The 19,654-nt window shown below is 58.0% G+C and overlaps 2 protein-coding genes across 3 annotated transcripts; both read right to left on the bottom strand.

The window, feature by feature from the left end:
• Window positions 1-3,805: 3,805 nt before the first annotated feature.
• Window positions 3,806-6,578, bottom strand: APOE (apolipoprotein E). 2 transcript variants are annotated; one of them, XM_082862936.1, is made up of 4 exons: window positions 6,485-6,578; window positions 5,629-5,694; window positions 4,955-5,144; window positions 3,806-4,660 (listed from the first exon to the last, which is right to left on the bottom strand). In XM_082862936.1, exons 2-4 carry the CDS (start codon window positions 5,669-5,671, stop codon window positions 3,943-3,945), a joined length of 951 nt encoding a protein of 316 aa, XP_082719062.1. In that variant the 5' UTR covers window positions 5,672-5,694; window positions 6,485-6,578; the 3' UTR covers window positions 3,806-3,942. The 2 variants fall into 2 exon arrangements, with proteins under 2 accessions (XP_082719062.1, XP_082719061.1); XM_082862935.1 differs by lacking the exons at window positions 5,629-5,694; window positions 6,485-6,578 and having other exon boundaries at window positions 4,955-5,262.
• A 1,758-nt stretch (window positions 6,579-8,336) lies between these two features.
• Window positions 8,337-19,654, bottom strand: TOMM40 (translocase of outer mitochondrial membrane 40). Its single transcript, XM_082863345.1, has 9 exons — window positions 19,261-19,654; window positions 18,465-18,532; window positions 17,901-17,993; window positions 16,926-17,027; window positions 16,194-16,299; window positions 10,702-10,824; window positions 10,473-10,549; window positions 10,251-10,353; window positions 8,337-9,018 (listed from the first exon to the last, which is right to left on the bottom strand). The coding sequence occupies exons 1-9, from the start codon at window positions 19,532-19,534 to the stop codon at window positions 8,879-8,881; spliced, it is 1,086 nt and encodes a 361-aa protein (XP_082719471.1). The 5' UTR covers window positions 19,535-19,654; the 3' UTR covers window positions 8,337-8,878.

Below are 19,654 nucleotides of genomic sequence, written 5' to 3'. Positions count from 1 at the left end.
CCATGACAGCTTCACTCTTCCGAATCTCAAACTCTCAGTGTCCCATCCCACTTTAACCTCCCAAAACCACAGAGAGCCACCGTCACGACCAGGAGGGACAGAATGAGCCTTGTGGTGGGGTGGGGCCAGAGAGGCACTCCGAATGTTCCTTCCTGGGCACTGAGGCCGGCTTGGGTGGCCTGGCCCGGGGCCTTTTTGAGGCGGGGGGGGGGGGGGGGGCGGGGTAGGGGGGGTGGTCAAGTTAATCTCCCTCACCCTAAGCCTCACCTGGCCACGCGCCTCCCTGTGCCCACCCACCTCTCTTCCTTCACCCCTCCCTCGTGGTGGTGGGGACCAGGTGGGGCACAGGGCTGAAGCCTTAGGCCCAAAGCGTCTTGCTCTTCAGCACCTGCACCTCCAACTTTCCCTGACTGTTGGGGACCCCCAGCTGCCAGGGTCCCTTCCCCACTCAGGGGACAGCCTTCCCCCTCTCCCTGTGCCCTCTTCCCTTATGGGTCTTGGTGGTTCATACTTTTCTCCCAGCCTCAGTGGGTGTCTCTCGGTAACCCTCAATAACTCCCTAACTCAATTCACACTGTGTCCCCAGGCCACCTCTACCGTCCCCTCCCCCTTCTTAGCAGGCCTCTTCAGCTCAGGGGAATCTGGGGTCACACAGTCTGCCTCCACACTCCTGCCCACCCCATGCCACCTCCAACGTCACTCTCATACTAGCTCTTCTATTCCCCCACCTTTCTGCCTCTGGGAGGCTCCCAAACCTCCCTGGATGCTCTCTGGGGTCTCTATTCCCTCAATCTCCCTTTTGGACAGAGGTCTTTTTTTTATTATTTTTATTATTATTTTTTTTTGGCTGCCTTGGGTCTTTGTTGCTGTGCGTGGGCTTTCTCTAGTTGCAGCGAGTGGGGTCTACTCTTCGTTGCAGTGTGTGGGCTTCTCACTGTGGTGGCTTCTCTTGTGGGGCACGGGCTCTAGGCACATGGACTTCAGTAGTTGTGGCGTGTGGGCTCAGTAGTTGTGGCTCATGGGCTATAGAGCGCAGGCTCAGTAGCTGTGGCTCACGGGCTTAGTTGCTCCACAGCATGTGGGATCTTCCCGGACCAGGGCTCGAACCCGTGTCCCCTGCACTGGCAGGCGTATTCTTTACCACTGAGCCACAAGGGAAGCCTGAGAGGTCTTTTCAACCTGTCAAAAGTGCAAAAAACCTCAGCTGCCAGGCTCCCGATGTGTGCCCCTCCAACCACTCCACCAGAAACTCCCTTCTCTCTGCTTCCCCACTGTCCAAGCCTCCAGGGCCCCTGTAAACGCCCCATCTGCTCTTGTGCACCCTCTCTGGCTACTCTGCACACCAAGCACCACCGCCCTTTCCTTCCACCACATCAATCCCTCAGGGCTGCCGTCCCCCTTCCTACCAGCTGCCTTTATTTTTGGCTGCATCGGGTTTTCGTTGCTGCACACAGGCTTTCTCTAGCTGTGGTGAGCAGGGGCTACTCTTCGTTGTGGTGCGCGGGCTTCTCATTGCGGTGGCTTCTCTTGTTGTGGAGCACTAGCTCTAGGCACGCGGGCTTCAGTAGTTGTGGCTCGCGGGCTCTAGAGTGCAAGCTCAGTAGTTGTGGCACGCAGGCTCAGTAGTTGTGGTGCACGGGTTTAGTTGCTCTGCAGCATGTGGGATCTTCCCGGACCAGGGCTCGAACCCGTGTCCCCTGCATTGGCAGGCGGATTAGTTAACCACTGCACCACCAGGGAAGTCCCATCCCAGCTGCCTTTGACTGCTAATGAACCCTAGCCGCTGGGGGAGGGTGGCCCTGGCCCCAGACTCCAGGTTGGCTGGCCTCGTGTCCCCACACGCACGTATCAGCCTTGGGGTGAGGGGGATGGTTGTGAAAGGGAAGCACAGACACCACCCTGGCGGGATTGCAACAGCCCTCCGGCCAGCTCCATGCTGCCAATCCCTGTTGGCCCCTCAGCAGCCTTCCCAGACATCTGCTTCCTCTGTGAGCCCCCAGTGTTCCCCACACATCCCCCAAATGTCTCCTCTCCTCCTCACCCCACCCCACGAGACCAGAACGCCAACTTCAGTTTGCCAGTCTCATCCTCATGTCAGCTGTAGGAGTTTCTGTTTACAGACGGGGCAACTGGGGGGTAGCCAAGAACATTCAACGGCTCAGTGAGAGGCTCTAAGTGTCCTCCCCTTCTTTGTCCGTCATCTTCTCCCTCCCCTTCCTGGACTTCAGGCTGTCTCTCTGGATCCCTGCTGGGGTCAGCCTCCACCCCACAGCACCCCGTTCCAGCCTCCTTTCACAAAACTAACCGGGGTGGGGGGCTGCTGCAGTGAGGCGGGCACCCTCTCCACTTAGCTGGCTTCATACCGAATTCAAGACTCAGATCTTCAAGTGGGCGATATGGCTGACGCCCCCGCCCTCACTGACATCTGGGAAACAGGTTCAGGGGACTTGGCCCCAGGTCCTGGGCACACAGTGAGTCAGCAGAAACTTGGGTGGGACTAGGCCCCCTGCCTCTGAGCCCACAGATAACCTCCCCTCCTTACTCGGCCCCAAGGGTGAATCATCTTGTGGGGGCGAGGGGGGGGGCTGATTCCACAAGGGCAAGCGAGGCAGCTTGGGCGAAGCTCGGAGTGCAGAGTGTGTTGGAGCCAAAGCAGGCAGAAGTCGGCCTGGGAGATACAAGTCCTAGCCCGTCCCTGTGATGGGAACCTTGTTCTGCTCCTCGGAGAACTGAGGGCGTGAGAGGGGAGAGCGCCCGGCATCTCCAGGCTCCAGCCACACTTCTCTGTATGTCAATTTCCAAATGGATTGTCCAGCCCTAAATGCCAAGGGGCCTGCTGCAGACCCTCGCAGAGTGTGCCTCTCTCGGCAGCCCGAACCCGGCAGCCTGAACCCAGCACCCGGTAGGCTCGTCAGGGTAGACCAGAGGCTAACCAACCAGCCGGAGGAGAGAAGGAACAAGAATGAGGGGAGAAAGACAAATGCAACAAAATGGTGGCGAGGACAAACCCGGATGAAGAAGGGAAAAAAGAAATAAGCAGGACCAGGGGCAAGAGAAACTGGAGGAGGGAGAGAGAAAAGACAGAGGTGGAGGAAAAGAGGAAGCCGGAAAAACGAAGCCTCTCTGGGACAGCGGACGGAGGCAAAGCCCAGGAGAGGGAAGAAAGCCGAATTAGATTAGACAGGAGGGAGAATGAGAGGGGGGGAAAAAAGTGAAAATGGCTCACAATTAATGACAGCGATCTTAGGTCTTTTGAGTCACAAGGCTATGAAGCAGGTATTGTGAAGCTGGGCCCCTGGCAGCTCAGAGAGGTTGCTTTTTAATTTTTAAAATATTAATGAATTCATTTTATTTTGGGCTGGTCTTCGTTGCCGCACGTGGGAGATCCCACTGTGGACCATGGGGCTCAGTTGCCCCACGGGCATGTGGGATCTTAGTTCCCCGACCAGGGATCGAACCCGCATCCCCTTAACCACTGGACCGCCAGGGAAATCCCTCAGAGGCGTTGCTTTTTTGCCCACAGTAGTCAGGGGCAGCTGTAGGGTTTAACCCACCGGTGGATTGGTTCCAGAACCACATCTCAGAGACAGAAGGGTAAGAGAGGCAGGGAAGAGAGTGAGCAGAGATGGAAGAAAAAAGGAGACTCAGAAAGGGGCAGAAGGAAGCAAAGACAGACTTCGAAGAGACAAAGAAACAGACACACACAGGCAGAGGGGGCAGGACGGAGCGCTGCGCGGCCGGTGTGGGGAAGGAACGAGAAACTGAGGCTTGAGCTGTGAGAAATCACACACGGACGGCCAGCAGCTGCCGTGAAGCTTGATGAAACTTTATTAAGCTAGGACCCACCGGGAGGACAGCTGGGGCAGGGACAGGGCCTCCTGTAGGCTGGGGGGACGTGGGGCCAGCGCAGGAGCGGGGCCTCCCAGAGGGATGCGCGGGCACTCAGTTATTCTCGCTGGGCGCAGAGGTGGGGCTGGTGGCCATAGCCAACTGCACTTTCTCCACCAGCCCAGCCCACTGGCGCTGCATGTCTTCCACCAGAGGCTCGAACCAGCTCTTGAGGCGGGCCTGGAAGGCCTCCGCTTGCAGGCGCATCTGGCTGCCCTGCTCCTCCACCTTGGCGCGCACCTCCTCCAGCTGCTCGCGCATCTCCTCCAGGTGGTCCCGGGCCTGGGTGCCCATCTCCTCCATCCGCCCGCGCAGTTTCTGGTGCCAGGCCTCGGCGCGCTCCCTCAGCGTCTGGCTGGCCAGGGTTCCCACGGTGGCGGCCCGCACTCGGCCCCGCTCCACCAGGGGCCCAAGGCGCTCGCGGATGGCGCTCACGCCGCGCTCTGAGCCCTCGAGCGCCCCCGCGCGGTACACGGCCAGGCGCTTCTGCAGGTCCTCGGCGTCGCGGAGCAGCCGTTTGCGCAGCTTGCGCAGGTGGGAGGCCAGGCGGCCACGCAGCTCGTCGGTGGTCTGGCCCATCATGGCCTGCACCTCGCTGCGGTACTGCGCCACGCGACTGCGCACGTCCTCCATGTCAGAGGCCAGCCGGGCCTGCGCTGCCTGCAGCTCCTTGGACACACGGGCCTGCGTCTCCTGGGCTATGGGGCCCAGCTGCCCCTCCACCTCCTCCCTATAGGCCTTTACCTCCTTCATGGTCTCGTCCATCAGCACCCTAAGGGGCGAGAAGGAGGGAGCATGGGCGTGAAGAGAGCGGAACAGGGATCCTGAGCTAGAGTGATGGAGCGAGAGACGGAGAGGAACGTGCCAGAGACAGGAAGGGTCGAAAAACAGAATCAGAGAGAGGTAAAGCCAGGAGCTAAAAAGGGAAAGAAAGCAAGAAGTGAAGAGAGATCCAGACCACCAAGAGTTGGTGATGGGGACAGAAAGAAACCCAGACCACTGGAAGCTGAGGGTCTGGAACGCACTGCCCACCAGGAGGGTCAGGGGCCAGGGCAGGGGCACTCACGTCAGTTCCTGAATGACCTGGGTGCTGAGCAGTTCCTCCTGCACCTGGTCAGACAATGTCTGCACCCAGCGCAGGTAATCCCAGAAGCGGCCCAGCGCCTGCTCCCAGGGCTGGCTGCCCTGCCACCGGGGCCACTCCTGCCCCAGCTGCACCTCGGGCTCCGGCTCTGGCTCCACTTCTGCCTGGCATCCTGCACGGAGCAAGTTCACAGCAGTCAATGTCCTCCTCTGTCCCCTCCAGGCACACAGTACCTGGTACAGAGTGGGTGCTCCACAAAGGCTGGTGGGCTTCATCAGAGCACTGGTGGGCAGGGAGGAGGTGGAGGGACACCCAGCTTGTTTTAATCACTTGGCAAGCATTGATTGTGTGTTCCATGCACCGCCATGCTGGGGTGATGGAGAATAAAACTAATCACAGCTGACGCTTAACTACTGCACACTACCTGCCCGACAGCAATGGATTAGAAACTGTTACAACTCTCATTTTAAGGATGGGGAAGCTGAGGCTCAGAGCGAATAAAACAGCTGCTCAGAACGAATGAATGTCGGAGAGACCTCAGACCTGGGGAGATAGACCAGCAAAAGAGGGGACCCAGGGACGGGAAGAGGGCAAGGGGTACAGCTGAGGATGGGAGGGGGAGGGGCAAGGAACCTAAGCAAACCCCATCCCCATACCTGCCAGGAGCGTGATCACCAAGGCGACCCACAGAACCTTCATTTTCTGGCTTGCGATTGGCCAACCTGGGGGAGGGAGACATTGTCACTCAACAGCAGTGGGGACTCCTCCCACTCAGAGCCCCGCCCCATCAGGTCTCGGCCCTCAAAGCCTTGCACCCCATATCTAATCCAATCACAAATAGTTACGAGGCGGCCCGGCCCCTTCATTGTCTATTTAATTCCCATTGTCTTCTCCTATCTCCCCATCCTCAGGCGGTCCCTGCCAAAAATTCTATCCCTCTCTCCCAGGGTTCAAATTCCACTCACCCCACCCTCCCCTCCACCCCGGAGTTCCCTGTGAGCCCCAACTGGACTTTCTAAGTTCCAACCTCGCATTCCTCATCGTACCTTCACATTCTAAGCTCCAACTTCACATCTAAACGGTATCTTCCACATATTCGCTAATTTAATCCTCATTCAAAAGTCCTTCAACCGACGCTCTAGCTACCCTGCCGACACCCCTGGTCGCCGCCACCCCTGCGCCTCCCACGAACGGAGATCTTAGGATGATGGGGGCACTCAGTAGGTGCTCAATAAACGACAGTGACAATTGGTGGGCTCTTGCTATGGCTCGTCTGGTTTTCCTACAGGTCCAGCTGCTCCCCTGACCCCACCTTCCAGCCCAGACGGGATGCCCCTGCTGCCCACCCTTCTTCTAGGTCCAGTCCCCTGCCTCTGGCCTCATCCCCTGCTCCTGCTTCTGTCCTGGCCCAGGCGTAGGACCGCCACCTCCTCCTCCTCCCCCCGTGCACCCCCAGCCCATCCCCCACAGAAGCCCTGAGCTGGACTTTGCGCCCCCAGCTCTGCTTCTCACCCGTTCCTGGGGAATGGTGTCCTTCGCTTCCTCCGGGGCTGAGTAGGAGTCAGGGATCCCAGGTTCGTCCAGTTATAGGGCTCCCCCTGCCCCGCCCACTCCTCCAGATCTAGGGCAAGCTGGGCCAGCCCCTGTCAGGTCACGAGGTGGGCTCTCCTCCCCCTTCACACACAGCAGGGAGGCGGAGGGGGGTGGGGCTTGGAGGCTAGCAGCTCCCACTCCCAGCCTCCGTGAAAAGAGATGACATCTCACCCAGTAACTCAGGCGCCTTCCTCCATTCTGGTGGGTGGGTGAGTTGCGGGCGGGGTGCTGGGCATGGAAGGGGAAGCAGGCAGCTGCCCGGAACACCCATTCCCTGTCCCTCTCTTTTCCAGCGGATGGATGAATAGAATTTGAGGAAAGGGCTGGGGGCCCAAAATCCTGGGTCCGAGGAAGAAGCGAGGCTGCGGTCTGGGATTTCTGGGTTGGGGGAGAAAGGAGATGGAGGCCCAGACAGAAATGGCATGGGAGTTCTGGGGACAGTGTAAGGCATCTGGTAACAGCCCAGGCTTTGAGAGTGAAACCTGGGTTTTAACCCTAGCTCCCTCTTGGGCTGTGACCTGGGGCACGGGTGAATGCCTCTCTGAGTCCCCTTCCCCATTTGTGACTTGGAAATCCAGCATTTCTCCCCAACACAAGCATCGTGGATTCCAGGAATCGGTGTGTGTTGTACCTTCCGCAGGGCTTGAAGCATTCGTGTTGTGTTGCCTGGTTAGGACTGTGGACTCCGGAACCGAACTGTCTGGGCCTGAATCCAGGCTCTGCCGGTTGCCATCTGTGTGACCTTGAGCAAATGACCTAGCCTCTCTGAACATCCAGTTTCTTGGTCCACAAAACCGGGAAAACAGTTGCACGTAACACCGTCGTTCGGCGAAGCAACAGGCTACTATATGTAGGAAGTACCGAGCAGTTCCTCGCAAACAGCAGGCCCTGAGTTGGAGTTAACTTCTGTGATGGGCCACAGTGGGCCCTTACTGTCCCCTCCCTCCTTAGCACCTCTGTGACATGAACGCCAGCTGTTACACAGATGGGAGACAACCGAGACGAGATTCAGGATTGAGGTGGATGGTAAAGCCACGCTGGGCGAACTGGAGGAGCTGGGATTCACTCCTGGTCCTTTGAGGGGGAGGGAACATTGGACGCCATGGGGTCAGGGGAGGCTGGATGCCTGATCCCAGGAAGGGAGCCCCAGTGCCAGCCAGGCCCAGGCCTGTGTGTTTGGGGCTCAGCTGGCGCTGGCAGGGAGCCGGTGGGTGGTCTCTGGGCCCTGACGGCTCATCACGGGTCAGGTCGGCAGCCTCCCTCCCCAGTGTGTGAGAGGCGGGGTTTCGGCTCCTCCGTCAGGCGAGGGCTCAGGGTGTGGGTCTGCCTGGAGCAGGAGTGACCGACTCTGAACTCTCTCCATCCGGGTGCTTGAATGCTTCCTGAAGCTTCTCGGAAGCTCTGACCTTCCTATCAGAAAGTCCTCACACCCCTTCGTGCCCTGCCCCTTTGGGAACCTGGAAAGACCCCGGAGTCCCAGCTCGCCACCCCCACCCCTGCACCCAGAGACAGCCTCACCCCTGTTGCTTCAGTTCACAGGGACAAAGTCCTCTGCAGCCATGCTGGCCAGGCCAAGACCACAAGACCATGCCCTCCTGGGGAGGGAAGGCCTGTGATGCCCCTGTAGGGAAGGTCACAGGGAGGCTGTGTGATCCTTGGCCAGGCCCCTCCCCTCTCTGGTCTGGGCTCTGGCCAGGGACTCCGCTTGATTCCCTTGGCCCCTGCTAGTCACTGTGGGAGGTCAGACCAAATGGACCACAGACACGTGGAGGAAAACAGACGCCTGCCATTTCTTTTTTTTCCATGTATATTTTTTGTAGGTTTTTTTTTTTTTTTGTAAAATGTCCCAGTTCTTCCATAACTTATAAACATGATTTATACCGAAGGGTGGATGGGAAAGCGGGCAGGGTGGAGTGACTGGGGATGGGGAAGCGCCTCTTCTTGCTGCCCCCTGGGGGCTAGGCCTAGGGCCCTCTGGGGCACGGGGACACCCCAACACCTCCCTGAGGTTGTCTGGCCGCCTCTGCCCCTGGTGCTCAGAATCCCGGGCGCCCCTAGATTCCAGAATCCCTTCCTGGACCCCAGGCCCACCGGGCACGCCGCCCCTGGTACTCCGAATCCTGACGTGCCTGTGGTTCCAGGAGCCCCCCGCCACCTGCGGGGGTGATGGGTCCCCTCCTTTCCGCTGCCCCCCGACCCCCGAGGAGGAGGGAAGGGAGGGGGAGGGGGGCTCAGGTCTCCCCTCCGTGGCAGGGGGAGGGGGAGGTGGGATCTGAAGGAGGAAGGGCGTGGAAGGCAGGGGCCAGGAGGGGCTCAGCCGATGGTGAGGCCAAAGCCGCACTGGAATTTGTTCTTCCGGTGATTCAGGAAGGCCCCGAGGGCCAGCGTCAGGGGCAGGGGTGGGAGCTTCTTCTCCAGCGTGGCGCCCACGATCCAGTTGCTGTCCACGGAACCTACGGGTGAACAACCGAGCTTAGAGCCTTGCGCTGGCTTCTCGCCCCATCCCCGCGAGCTGCCCTCCGGCCCACCTCACATACCACCGGCCAGACCACGGACCGTGCTGTCCCCGCCACCCGAAACCTCTTCACGCCCTCCAAGTACTTCAGCTCTGCGCTCAGTGACCCCTCCCTTCCGGGAAGCCCTCCGCCACCCCATGGGCCCCGTCATCCCAGTCCTGTCCACACCAGGTCGCTGCTCTCTGGGGATGGGTCTGTCCCTCCCACTGTGAGCCCCGGGGGCTTGGGGGTGGAGGTGGGAGAAGGGGCCTGGTCACTGCTGTGTCCCCAGCATCCTCGGCACAAGGCCGGGCACAGAGCAGGTGCTGAGCATCTGCTGAATGAAAGACTGAAATCTCTAACTCTACTCAATACTCTGTAATGGCCTATATGGGAAAAAAGTCTACAAGTGGAGCCATGTACACATATGGCTGATTGACTTTGCTGTACAGCAGAAACACAACATTGTAAATCAACTATACTCCAATAAAAGTTTTTTTAAAAAAAGTGAGAAAGACTGAAATCTCCTCCAGGGCCTGTGCCCCAGGACCTGACAGGTGTGCAAGTACCTGGTGCGGTCCCCACGGGGTGGAGCCTGAGAACTCACTGAACCCAAACCCAGCCTCTGACCCCGGCTGCCTGCAGAGCAAGGGCTCGAGAGGTGGGCAGGGAAGGCGGGCTTCAGAAGCAAAAAAAAAAACAAAAAAAAAACCGACAACAATAAAAACCCCCAAACCCAATCCCTGGCCCTCCTGGCTGCCTTCGGAAACCCTGACCCAGGCCCACTGAAGCGGCCTTTCCGGGCTCTCTCCACACACCCCAAACCTGAGAGCCACTGAGGCCCAAGAGGAAAGTTAAGACTAGAGTCGGTCGGCCTCGGGGAAGGTTCCGGATCTGGCTGTGACTGGGCAGCCTCCCTAACGTGAGACTGTGGGGTCGGCCGGCTGTGCTCCAAGTTGCCTTCCACTCACGAGAAAAAGAAAAGCGAGGGCCGTGTGCGCAGACTGGGAGAGGGCCACTCGGGGGGTGGTAGGTGCAAAGCTCAGGGCCCAGGCACCATCCACCCTCTCAACTAGCGTTCCTGGGCAACCTGGGGCCAGCACACTGCCCTCTACCATCTCCCCTGGCCGGTATACCCACTCAGAGCCACCTCTTGCCTGTTTCCCACACAGGGGAATGGAGGCCTGTACCTTTGAAGAGGAGGTTGGCCTTGGGCAGATCCAGCTGGTACCCGAAGGAGACACTTGTGTCCTGCATCCTGGTGCTGGCCTCGAACTCCACGCCCACTTGCAGCTGGGGGGCCAGGGCGACACACACGGGTCAGCCTCCCAGGCTGAACTCTCAGGCATGCCAGCCCCGGGCACCCCACACCCAGCACGTGTGCCGCGCGGCCAGTCCCTGGACCAGCTCACCTGGTCACTGGCTTTGTGGTAGTATGTTGCATGCATGCCCGCCTGACCCAACGTGACTGTCGCCAACCAGTTGTTCACTGTAAGAGAGCAGGGTGGGGCGCGGGGCAGGTTACCAAGGGGGCTCGGCATCTGGGAACCCAGGTTTTCCCCCATCTCCCTCAGAGCCAGGAGTCCAGGGCCCCAGGCTCCTCCTCCCTCAGACCCAGGAGTCCAGGGTCCCCAGGCTCACATGTGTATTTCCCAGCTAGTGACATAACGGTGCCCTCCTCCCCAGGCCGCCGGTGGTAGACCAGCTCTCCGCCCAGGGCCAGACACGGCGTGATGCTCTGGAGGTAGTGGGCCACGAGGATTCCTGCAGGTGAGATGGGAAGGTATTACTTCTGGGCTCGGTGTTTAGTTTCTGCCCAGCTGGACTCCCGCTCCCTCAGGCCTCCCACTCGGGCTCTTTTTTAAAATTAATTAATTAATTAACTGATTTATTTATTTTTGGCTGCATTGGGTCTTTGTTGCTGCACGCAGGCTTTCTCTAGTTGTAGCAAGCGGGGGCTACTCTTCGTTGCAGTGCATGCGCTTCCATGCACGGGCTCTAGAGCGCAGGCTCAGTAGTTGTGGCGCACGGGCTTAGTTGCTCCGCGGCATGTGGGATCTTCCCGGACCAGGGATCGAACCCATGTGCCCTGCACTGGCAGGCGGATTCTTAACCACTGCGCCAGCGGGGAAGCCCCAACTCGGGCTCCTTGCTCAAGCAGTTCGCAGGGCTCTGAGGTCAGCCTCCCAGGCCCCCTGGGACCTCATCTACTCTGCATTGATTTGTCTCCATTTACAGAGGAAGCCACAGAGGCTGAGCGGGTAAGTCACTTCCGCATGGTCACAAGATGCATCAGGGGCAGAATCCAGGCCTCCCCAAGCCCTGAGCCCAGGCTCTGAGACACTATGCCGCCATGAGCAATAGGAAGGATAGGGCTGGTAAGAGCACACCTCGGGGGGCCAGACAGCCTGGGTTCAAATCCCAGCCTTACCACTTGCTGGTAGAGTAACTGCGGGCCACTGGCCTCGCTTTGCTGTGAACGGGACACCCCATGAGGTTGTGAGAAGGAGTAGAGGGCTGGATGCAGGTGCGGTGCACAGGGAGTGCCTGGCACACAGCCAGCGCCCGGCAGTCAGGAGGACAGGCCCTGCTACCTCTGTCCCTCGGCAGGAGGGATGGCTCTGACTGAGGCCACCTGAGTGTCTGTTAACCCATGACTCCACCACTGGGCTGAATTCCTTGAGCCCAAGGACTCAATCGTGTCTGTCTTTGAAAGCCCAGGAGAGGAGACGCCACAGATGTAATCTCTGTGGAGAGGAAAAACCAGGGAGGAAGAGAGAGTGATTGGGGGTTGCAGAGAGAGTGGTGACAGAGAAAAAGAAAACAAGAGACATCTCTGTAGAGACAGGGAAACAATCAGAAACAGACAGATGGGGACTTCCCTGGTGGTCCAGTGCTTAAGAATCTGCCTTCCATTGCAGAGGATGCCAGTTCGATCCTTGGTCAGGGAACTAACATCCCACATGCTGCGGGGCAACTAAGCCCGTGCACTCTGGAGCCCGCGCGCCACAAGCCGCAACTAGAGAGAAGCCTGCGTGCCGCAACGAAAGGTCCTGTGCACCACCACGAAGACCCAAAGCAGCCAAATAAATATTAAAAAAAAAGAAAGAAAGAAAAGAAAAGAAATGGAGAGGGGTGGAAAACTGAAGATTCCCAACCTGACAAGACAGAGCAGGTGAGGACAGGCGACATAAGCTTAGAGTTGGACCCCCAGCCAGAATGAGGGAGACCAGAGCAGAAGGGAAGGTAGGGACAGGGAAAGCCCAGAGCCGGGGGTGGGAGTGGGACGAAGCCTCGGGGACAGGAGCACGAGGTGTGAACCGGAGACGGGAAGACGCTTCCCAGACAGAGATCAGAAGCACAGACTAGGGACCGGCTCTGGGAGCAGGGCAGGACGGGACGACAGGATCGGGCTGCTCATATCTTCAGGCACACCTGGGTGAGGGTTGCCACCAGGGGGGCTGAGCGAGGCTGAGGGCTGCTGGCCAGGGCTCTGGACGTGCCCTGGGGGAGGCTGTGGTCAGGGCGAGCTGGAGCTGGCTTCTCCCCATGAGTAGATGACACAGATCCACCTCCTGGCCCCTACCCCTTGAGGCGGCTGTTAAGCCATTACCAGCACACCTCTGGCCAGGAGCAGCCACTCCTTCAGTAGAAGGGGGACCTCAGGCCCACAGAGGGAAAAGTGACCATCCAGAGATCACAAGGGGACTTAACTCAAGAGTCTCTGGCCACGATTGGAACTGAGTGCCTCGCGGGCCCTGAACTTCTCTCCCACGCCCCATCTCCCGGGCCTGCCTCGCCCTCTGCTCCCCAAGCCCCACCCCTCTCCCTGGTCTCTTGCCCCAGTCTCACACACTCCAAGCAGCTTCGCATGCAGCAGACAGGGATCTTGTTAAAGCACACACCTGGCTCTGCTCCCCCTTCCCCGCTCCAGAACCCGCTATGGCTCCCCAGTGCCAAGGAGACCCCAGCTCCTCAGGGCACAGGTGCAAGGCCCCACGTGGTTCGTCCCCAGCTTTGAAACAGGCTTCCTCCGAGAGCTTCACAACTCACTGTGCAGCGCTTATCTCCACACAGGCCTTTTTCTTGAACATCCCAGCCCTTCCTGCATCTCTCTCCTTAAGTTGCTCTGTTTTTTCCTCCCACTTGTGTCCACACCCAGCTCCCCCGGGAGCTCCCCAAGGCAGGGGCTTTGTGAAAGCCAGTGGCTCTCAACCAGGGGCCATTCTGCAATGTCTGGAGTGGCCATGAAGAACCTGTTGAGTTCAAAACCCCATGAGAAGGAAAGAAAGTGAGTCAGAGGTCTGTGAGCAAAGAAGAGGCCTTGGGCAAGGGGCAGAGCGCAGACCTGGGAAAGGAGCATGGTTTCCCGAAACCTGCAGGGCTGGGGCCACATCTGGATCCCTGCGGAAAGTCACCTCGGGCAGGAAGGGCAGGCACCCAGGGCAGATGCTGCGGCGGGGAGGCAAGCACCGAAGGGAAGGTGGATCTTCACCTCGGCCCAAAAAAACGGCTTCCCACCCTCCCCACACCGCGCTCCCTGGGGCTCTGTCCATGCAGAGCCCTTTTCTGGGAGTGGTGCCCTCCTCTTCCCCTGCCTCGGTCTAGACACTGCCCCTGTCACTCCAGGAGAGATGGGGCCTCCGTTGTAAGCTCTCGCGGCAACCGGGGCCTTCCCAGCGCAGGATCTCTCCCAACAGTAATGCCGCCACTGTGCGACTGCTTGTTTAGAGGCAAATGTCTCCCCCGCCGGCCTAAGAGCCCGGTGAGGACAGGGAAGGGCCGTGTGTGTACGTGCGCGCGCGCGCGCGAGTCCCAGCAACACCCCGCCCAAGGCGGGCACATGCTAGGTGCTCAGAATGAAGCAGAGGCTCCAGACGAGGGGCCGAGGCCACGGCTGGGGACCACGTAAGACAGTGGCTCCTCAGTTAGGCCTAGGCCGTGATTCAAACTCCAGCTCCTCTGCTTCCTAGCTGTGATCCTGGGGGGCTGATTTCACCCTGGGCCTTGCTTTCCTCATCTGTGAGAACCCTGATCCGCCCGCCCATGTGGGGCGGCATGGAGATCCAACCCAGAGCGAACCCTAACTAGGCATGTCAGGCCCCGCACTTGGGGCTGACAGCTTCTCCCACTGACTCCTTCAGCAAGGTGAGCTCCCTGCAATTGTGCCCATGAGATGGATGAGGAAACTGAGGCTCAGAGCGGGTGGAGCGCCCAGCTGTCAGTGGTCAGTTACTCATGTGCTCAGCACTGACCTGCGACCAGAAGTTTTGATCAGTCCCTGAAGGGAGGAAGGGACACCTGTAGGAACTAAGAGGCGAGAGTGTCACTGGCTTGGGCTCCAGGGAGGAGGGACCTAGAGGCCAGTGTTGAGGAACACGAAAGGCTGATGCCGGTGAGTGTTTGAGGGGGCAGGGGGCCCTGTGCCCTAGAGAGGAGCATGGACTCTGGAGGCAGCCTTGCTGTGTCTCCTTGGGAAGTTACTTGCCCTCTCTGGGCCTCAATCAGACGGGGATGACGGCAGCGCTACCCCACAAGGCTGCTGAGAGGATTCCACGAACCGTTTGCTCACTGCTCCATCCCTAGTGCCTCAAGGGACTGAATGAAGGACCGGGTACGCACAGTATGCTTAGGACCTGATGAAAGGCAGGAGGTGAAAAACAGGACCTGCTGTGACCACCGCTCACTCCTTTGCTCAGTATTTTCTGAGCGCCTACTCTGTTCCCAGCAGCGCTCCAGGTGCTGGGCATACAGGTATCCTGGCTTCCCACCTTCACACACCTTTGCTCAGCACGCACTGCCCAAGAGCCTGCTCTTCCTGACAGAGCCAACAGCAGACACAAGAATCCGGAATCACCACCTCCACCCTTCTAGTTGCTCAAGACAAAAAAGGCTGACCTCTCATCTCGGACCTCCCTCTATCTCCCACACCCAACCCAGCAGCAAATCCCATCGCTCCACCTTCAAAGTACATCCAGATCCCAGACTACTTCTCACCCCCTCTGCTGCCACCAGGCTGGAAGCCCTTGTAGTCTGTTCTCCACATGTCAACACAAGTGGTCCTTTTAGAAGCTAAGTCAGATCCTATCCCTCTCCAGCGGCCCCAGACTCAATCTGAGCAAAGGCCAAAGCTCTACAAAGCCTTAAGTGATGGCCCTGTTAGCCTCTGACTTCTTCTACCACTTGCCCTCCTTCCTCATTCATTATAGCCCCAGTCCTCCTTGATGTTCCAGTGAAGGGTCCTACCTCAGGGCCTTTGCACTTGCTGTTCCTTCCGGCTGAAAAGCTCTTTTCCCATATATTTGCTTGGCACCTTCCCTCACATCCTTCAGTCTTCATTTTCAGTTATCACCTATGTAACGAGGCCTTCTCTCAAGATGCTGCCCACCCTCCCGAGGCCGTAATTTTTCCACACAGCTCCATCACCCATCTGCTTTACTTATGTCACTAGAATGGAAGCTCCCAGAGGGCAGACCTAATTTTCCTTTGTTCACCACCGTATCCTCTGGACGCGGAAGACATAGAGTACGTGATTGATAAACTCACTCAACGAATATAGAGAAATCAAAAGCAGACACTCAGAGACAAAAATAAAAAAGGGGGAAGCAAAGTGAAGAGATCAAAAGTCCAGACATTAGTCAGCTGGTGCCTGCCCCCAGCCAACCTAAACAGCAATGTTCCTCCTCCAACTCCATCTCAGACTTACTTGCCTCCCCTCAGCTGCACGTAGACTCTGCCTGCCCCCGAGTAACCCCAGAGCCCCACGAGTAGTAACAAGAACAGCTCATTTCCTTGGGACCCATCACATGCCTGACCCCATTCGAAGCTCTCCACACATGACCCACTCAACAACCCTGTGAGGCAACCCAATTTTACAAATGAGGAAACTGAAGCCCACGAGGGTGATGGAAGCTCCCACAATCGCAGTTAAGCCAGGGGCAGAGCTGGGACTTGAACCTGCTTTCTCCCCAACAATGCTACGGGCTTGATGTTCCGTGTTCTGAAGTCACACCTGCCCGTGACTGTTTCTTGGATGGTAGAAGAGGGCCAGCGAAAGAAATGGATTTGCTGGCAAAGCTGGGACTGGGGTTTGATCCCCCCACCCCACCCCCGCCAAGCCCCGTGCCTCTTACCTGAACCCACCAGGACGTCTGGGTTCCCCAGGGTGACAGCCGCCGTGAAGTCGGAACCCCGGTACTCCCCGTCCACCTGCCAGTTCACAAACTTTGACTGCTGGGTCTGTGGAGGGGAGGGGCAAGTGTGAGGGTGAAAGCGAGGAGGACCCCATGGGGCCCTCCCAGGCACAAAAAGCCTTTTAATCCCCATACTCAACCCCCATTTCTTGTTTGTAGAGAAAAGGCTTCAGTCTCCTAGACCTTCCCCTAGGGCAAATCCAAACCTTTTCTAATCAGGGAAGGAAGGGAAAGCAGAAACAAAGGAAAAGCAATCAAATAATAGTCAAACAATAGTGCCTCGATAAGGCGGAATCCTAGCTCTTTCTCAGGGATATAAAAGGCCCCCCACCCAGGTGGAGGATGGCAACTTCAGGCCGAGCAAAAGATTCCTGGCATTCCACCCTGTTACCTCGCCATCAACCAACCAGAACAAAGTCACACGTCCTGCAGCCCCCCACCCCCGGAATTTGTCTTTAAAAACTCTTCCGCGTAAACTATGGGGGAGTTTGGGTCTTCAGAGCACAAGCCACCTGTATCCCTCGCTTGGTCCTTACGATAAGCCTTTCTCTGCACCAAACTCTGATGCTTTGGTCTGTTTGGCCTCACTGTGCGTTGGGTTCTTGGATTCAATGCCAAGGGCACCTGGTGCTCAGGGTGGCTGGGGGAGCAGCCGACTCGACCCCCACTCACCTGGATGGCCATCTTGGACCTGAGGCCGGGGCCTAGCTGGTGAATGATCTGAGCATTGAGGCTGCCACTATTGTCCATGTCACCCACCAGCACGGGGAAGGCCTGTGGGGCAGAGGGCAGGGTTAGAGGTCTAGCATCATAGAAGTATATGCGTGATGGGCCTCGGTGAGAAGCCTAGGATTAGAAAGCCTCAGAATGAGGTTCTCTCCTCCAGGAAGCCCTCCAAGACCACCTTGGCTGAGTTAGGCTCCCCTCTGGGCTCACACAACCTTTGGGTTCCCCCATTTCAGTCCCACTCTCCCTGGACTGTTACTCTCTGAGGACAGGCTGCTCCCTTTCTCCAGTAGGCTGTGAGCCCCATGGCTGTTTCAGTCACTGCTATGTCCCCAGCACCACCCAGCACAGGGCTGGGCACAGAATGGGAGTTACAATGAAGGTTTGTTGAATAAATGAATTTATTGGAAATCATTATGGAAATCATTAATATAATCAAAGACCTAATTTAGTCCCGCAACTCTGTGTCCTGCCCAAGCCTCCTTCCGGGTCTCCGGTTTTGCCTTCACTCCCCTAACCTAGCCTTGGCAGACAGCCTGAGAAATGCTATCTATCTCCAAAGCATTCATCTGATCACATCTCCCGCACTTAAATCTTTCTGTGGCTCTCCTGCGCCCCCTAGCGAAAGTTCAAATGCCTAGCTTGGCCTTCAAAGCCCTGCAAGACCTACAGCTCAACCCTGCCCACTCTGGGTCATCACTGTCTGGTGACCTTGGTGTCCCCAGACTCAACCAGCACAGGGTTGGGCAGAGACGTGGGCGTCAGGATGAAGGGATGACCCAGGTTCCGATGCACCTTGGAGAGACAGTCTCCACCTCCCAACACTCTCAGCAGTCCTGGCCTCCTACTGACAAGGCCTTCTTCGCCTGACTGGCTGCATTGTTAGAAGATACAGTAAATGAATGGCAAAAGGAACCTCACCTCTGTTGGACTCAGCTGCTTTGTCCCCACGTACGTGACCCCGAAGTGGTAGTTGGACTCCCCGATTGTGCTGAGGGCTACTGTGTGGTTCACCTGGGAGAAGAGGGAGGGCTGTGGTGACGAGTCTGTGGGCCACCCCTTAAGGAACCCAGTCGAGCCCACTCCCAGGACAGCTCCTCTCCTGCCTGGGATGGGAGATACTTGCCAATCTGGCTTCCCCATCAGGGCATCTCTAGGCTGGACAGGGGATGAAGACTGGGAGGTGTGGCCTGACTGGATTAGAGACTCAGAGAAGGGATGTGCTGGGGCTGGGGCTGGGGCTACACACCTGGTACTTCATTCCTGCCTGGATGCTGGCTGAGGGGGGATGGTGTATCTCTGGATTCTGGGTCCCTAAACCCTACCACTGGCCGCTATTGTGTGATCAGCCCGGCACTGAGTCTCTGAGTCTTTCCAAGTACCAAGGAGCCCAGACCTTTAGGGAGGAGTAAAAGGGTTGTACGTGCAGATGCAGGGGGATGGCCGGGATGACCTCTGGAGGATAATGGGACCAGGAAGGCTCACCTGGAAATGATTACTCAACCCTTTGTTGACTGTGAGCTTGACACCTTCCATCTGAATAGGAAACAGCTCTAAAGGAGAGAGAAGTGCTGTCACACTCCAACACACACACACACACACACACACACACACACACACACACACACACTTCTCATCCCTTCCTTCCGTACTGTCCCCGCTTTCCCTTCTCCAGGGATCCCAACCAGTAAATAGCCTAGTGGATGGGCCCAGGACCAAGGCCTTTGCCTGCATCCAAATTCCAGGGCCACCACCTACTACCTGTGTGACCTTAGGCAAGTTACCTTATCTATGTCAAACTTATCATCTGTAAGTTGAAGATGCTCACCACATAGAAATATTGCAAGGATTTAATGAGTTAACACATACTGAATGCCAGGACGGGGCTCAGTAAGCTGCTGCCACCACTTTTGTTATCACAATTACTCCAAGCCAGGATCCAGAAGCTTTGGGTTCCACCTCCACTGGCTCTTTGCTGACACTGTGACCTTGGGCCACAGTTTCCCTCCCAATCACAAGAGTCTGGCTTGGCTGATTTCTGGGGCTCCTGAGGTCCCTAAGGCTTTCTCTACTGCTCTGGCATTCTATCCTGAGGTTCCACCATTTGATCCCATCGTTCTAAGCCCCAAGCTCAATGTGCCACCATTCGATCCCAATGTCAACTCCTAACGCTCTGTTAAATGATTCCAACGGTCCGTGCCAATTCCCAAGGTCCTCAGTGTGCTCCTCCTTCCCCCGATATCCGGGCCATCACAAGCCCGCCGGGCCCCTAGCCCCTCACCCTTGCACTTCCGGTGGCACTCCTCGAACGTGCCCGGGTTGGGCAGGCAGCCGCAGGCCCTATCATCCCCGGTCCCTCCAGCGCTGGCGGCCGCAGTCCCCGGCGTCCGTTCGGAACCTCGACCTGCGCCAGCTCCAGCACCCAGGCCGCCCCCGATCGGCGGCAGCGTGAAGCCCGGAGGAGAGGGCGGAGGCGGTGGCAGTCCCACGAGGGGAGGCGCAGGCGGCGGCGGCGGCCCTGCGGGCGGCGAGCTAGCAGCCAACACGTTCCCCATGGTCGCCTGCAAAGGGAAAGGTCAGAGGGCAGAGGTCAAGGTCCGCAGGCTCCAGGCCCAGCGCCAGCGAACACCCCTCTGCTCGGAGCCCCGTTTTCACGCGCGGCAGCGCCTCCCCCC

This window comes from Leucopleurus acutus, assembly GCF_964270905.1.
Source record: "Leucopleurus acutus genome assembly, chromosome: 20".
NCBI classification, from domain to species: Eukaryota; Metazoa; Chordata; class Mammalia; order Artiodactyla; family Delphinidae; genus Leucopleurus; species Leucopleurus acutus.
Note: the sequence above shows the minus strand (reverse complement) of the source record. Positions and strands in the feature narration are given on the sequence as shown.

Bases quoted from the DNA above. Each gene is read 5' to 3' on its own strand.
- APOE (XM_082862935.1), bottom strand. From the start codon at position 5,247: ATGAAGCCCACCAGCCTTTGTGGAGCACCCACTCTGTACCAGGTACTG. The intron at 4,661-4,954 runs GTGAGTGCCCCT...CTCGCCCCTTAG, and splicing joins CAGGTCATTCAGGAACTGAC to GGTGCTGATGGACGAGACCA.
- TOMM40 (XM_082863345.1), bottom strand. From the start codon at position 19,534: ATGGGGAACGTGTTGGCTGCTAGCTCGCCGCCCGCAGGGCCGCCGCCG. The intron at 18,533-19,260 runs GTGAGGGGCTAG...TCTCTCCTTTAG, and splicing joins GTGCCACCGGAAGTGCAAGG to AGCTGTTTCCTATTCAGATG. The intron at 17,028-17,900 runs GTGAGGTTCCTT...TCTGCCCCACAG, and splicing joins AGCAGCTGAGTCCAACAGAG to GCCTTCCCCGTGCTGGTGGG.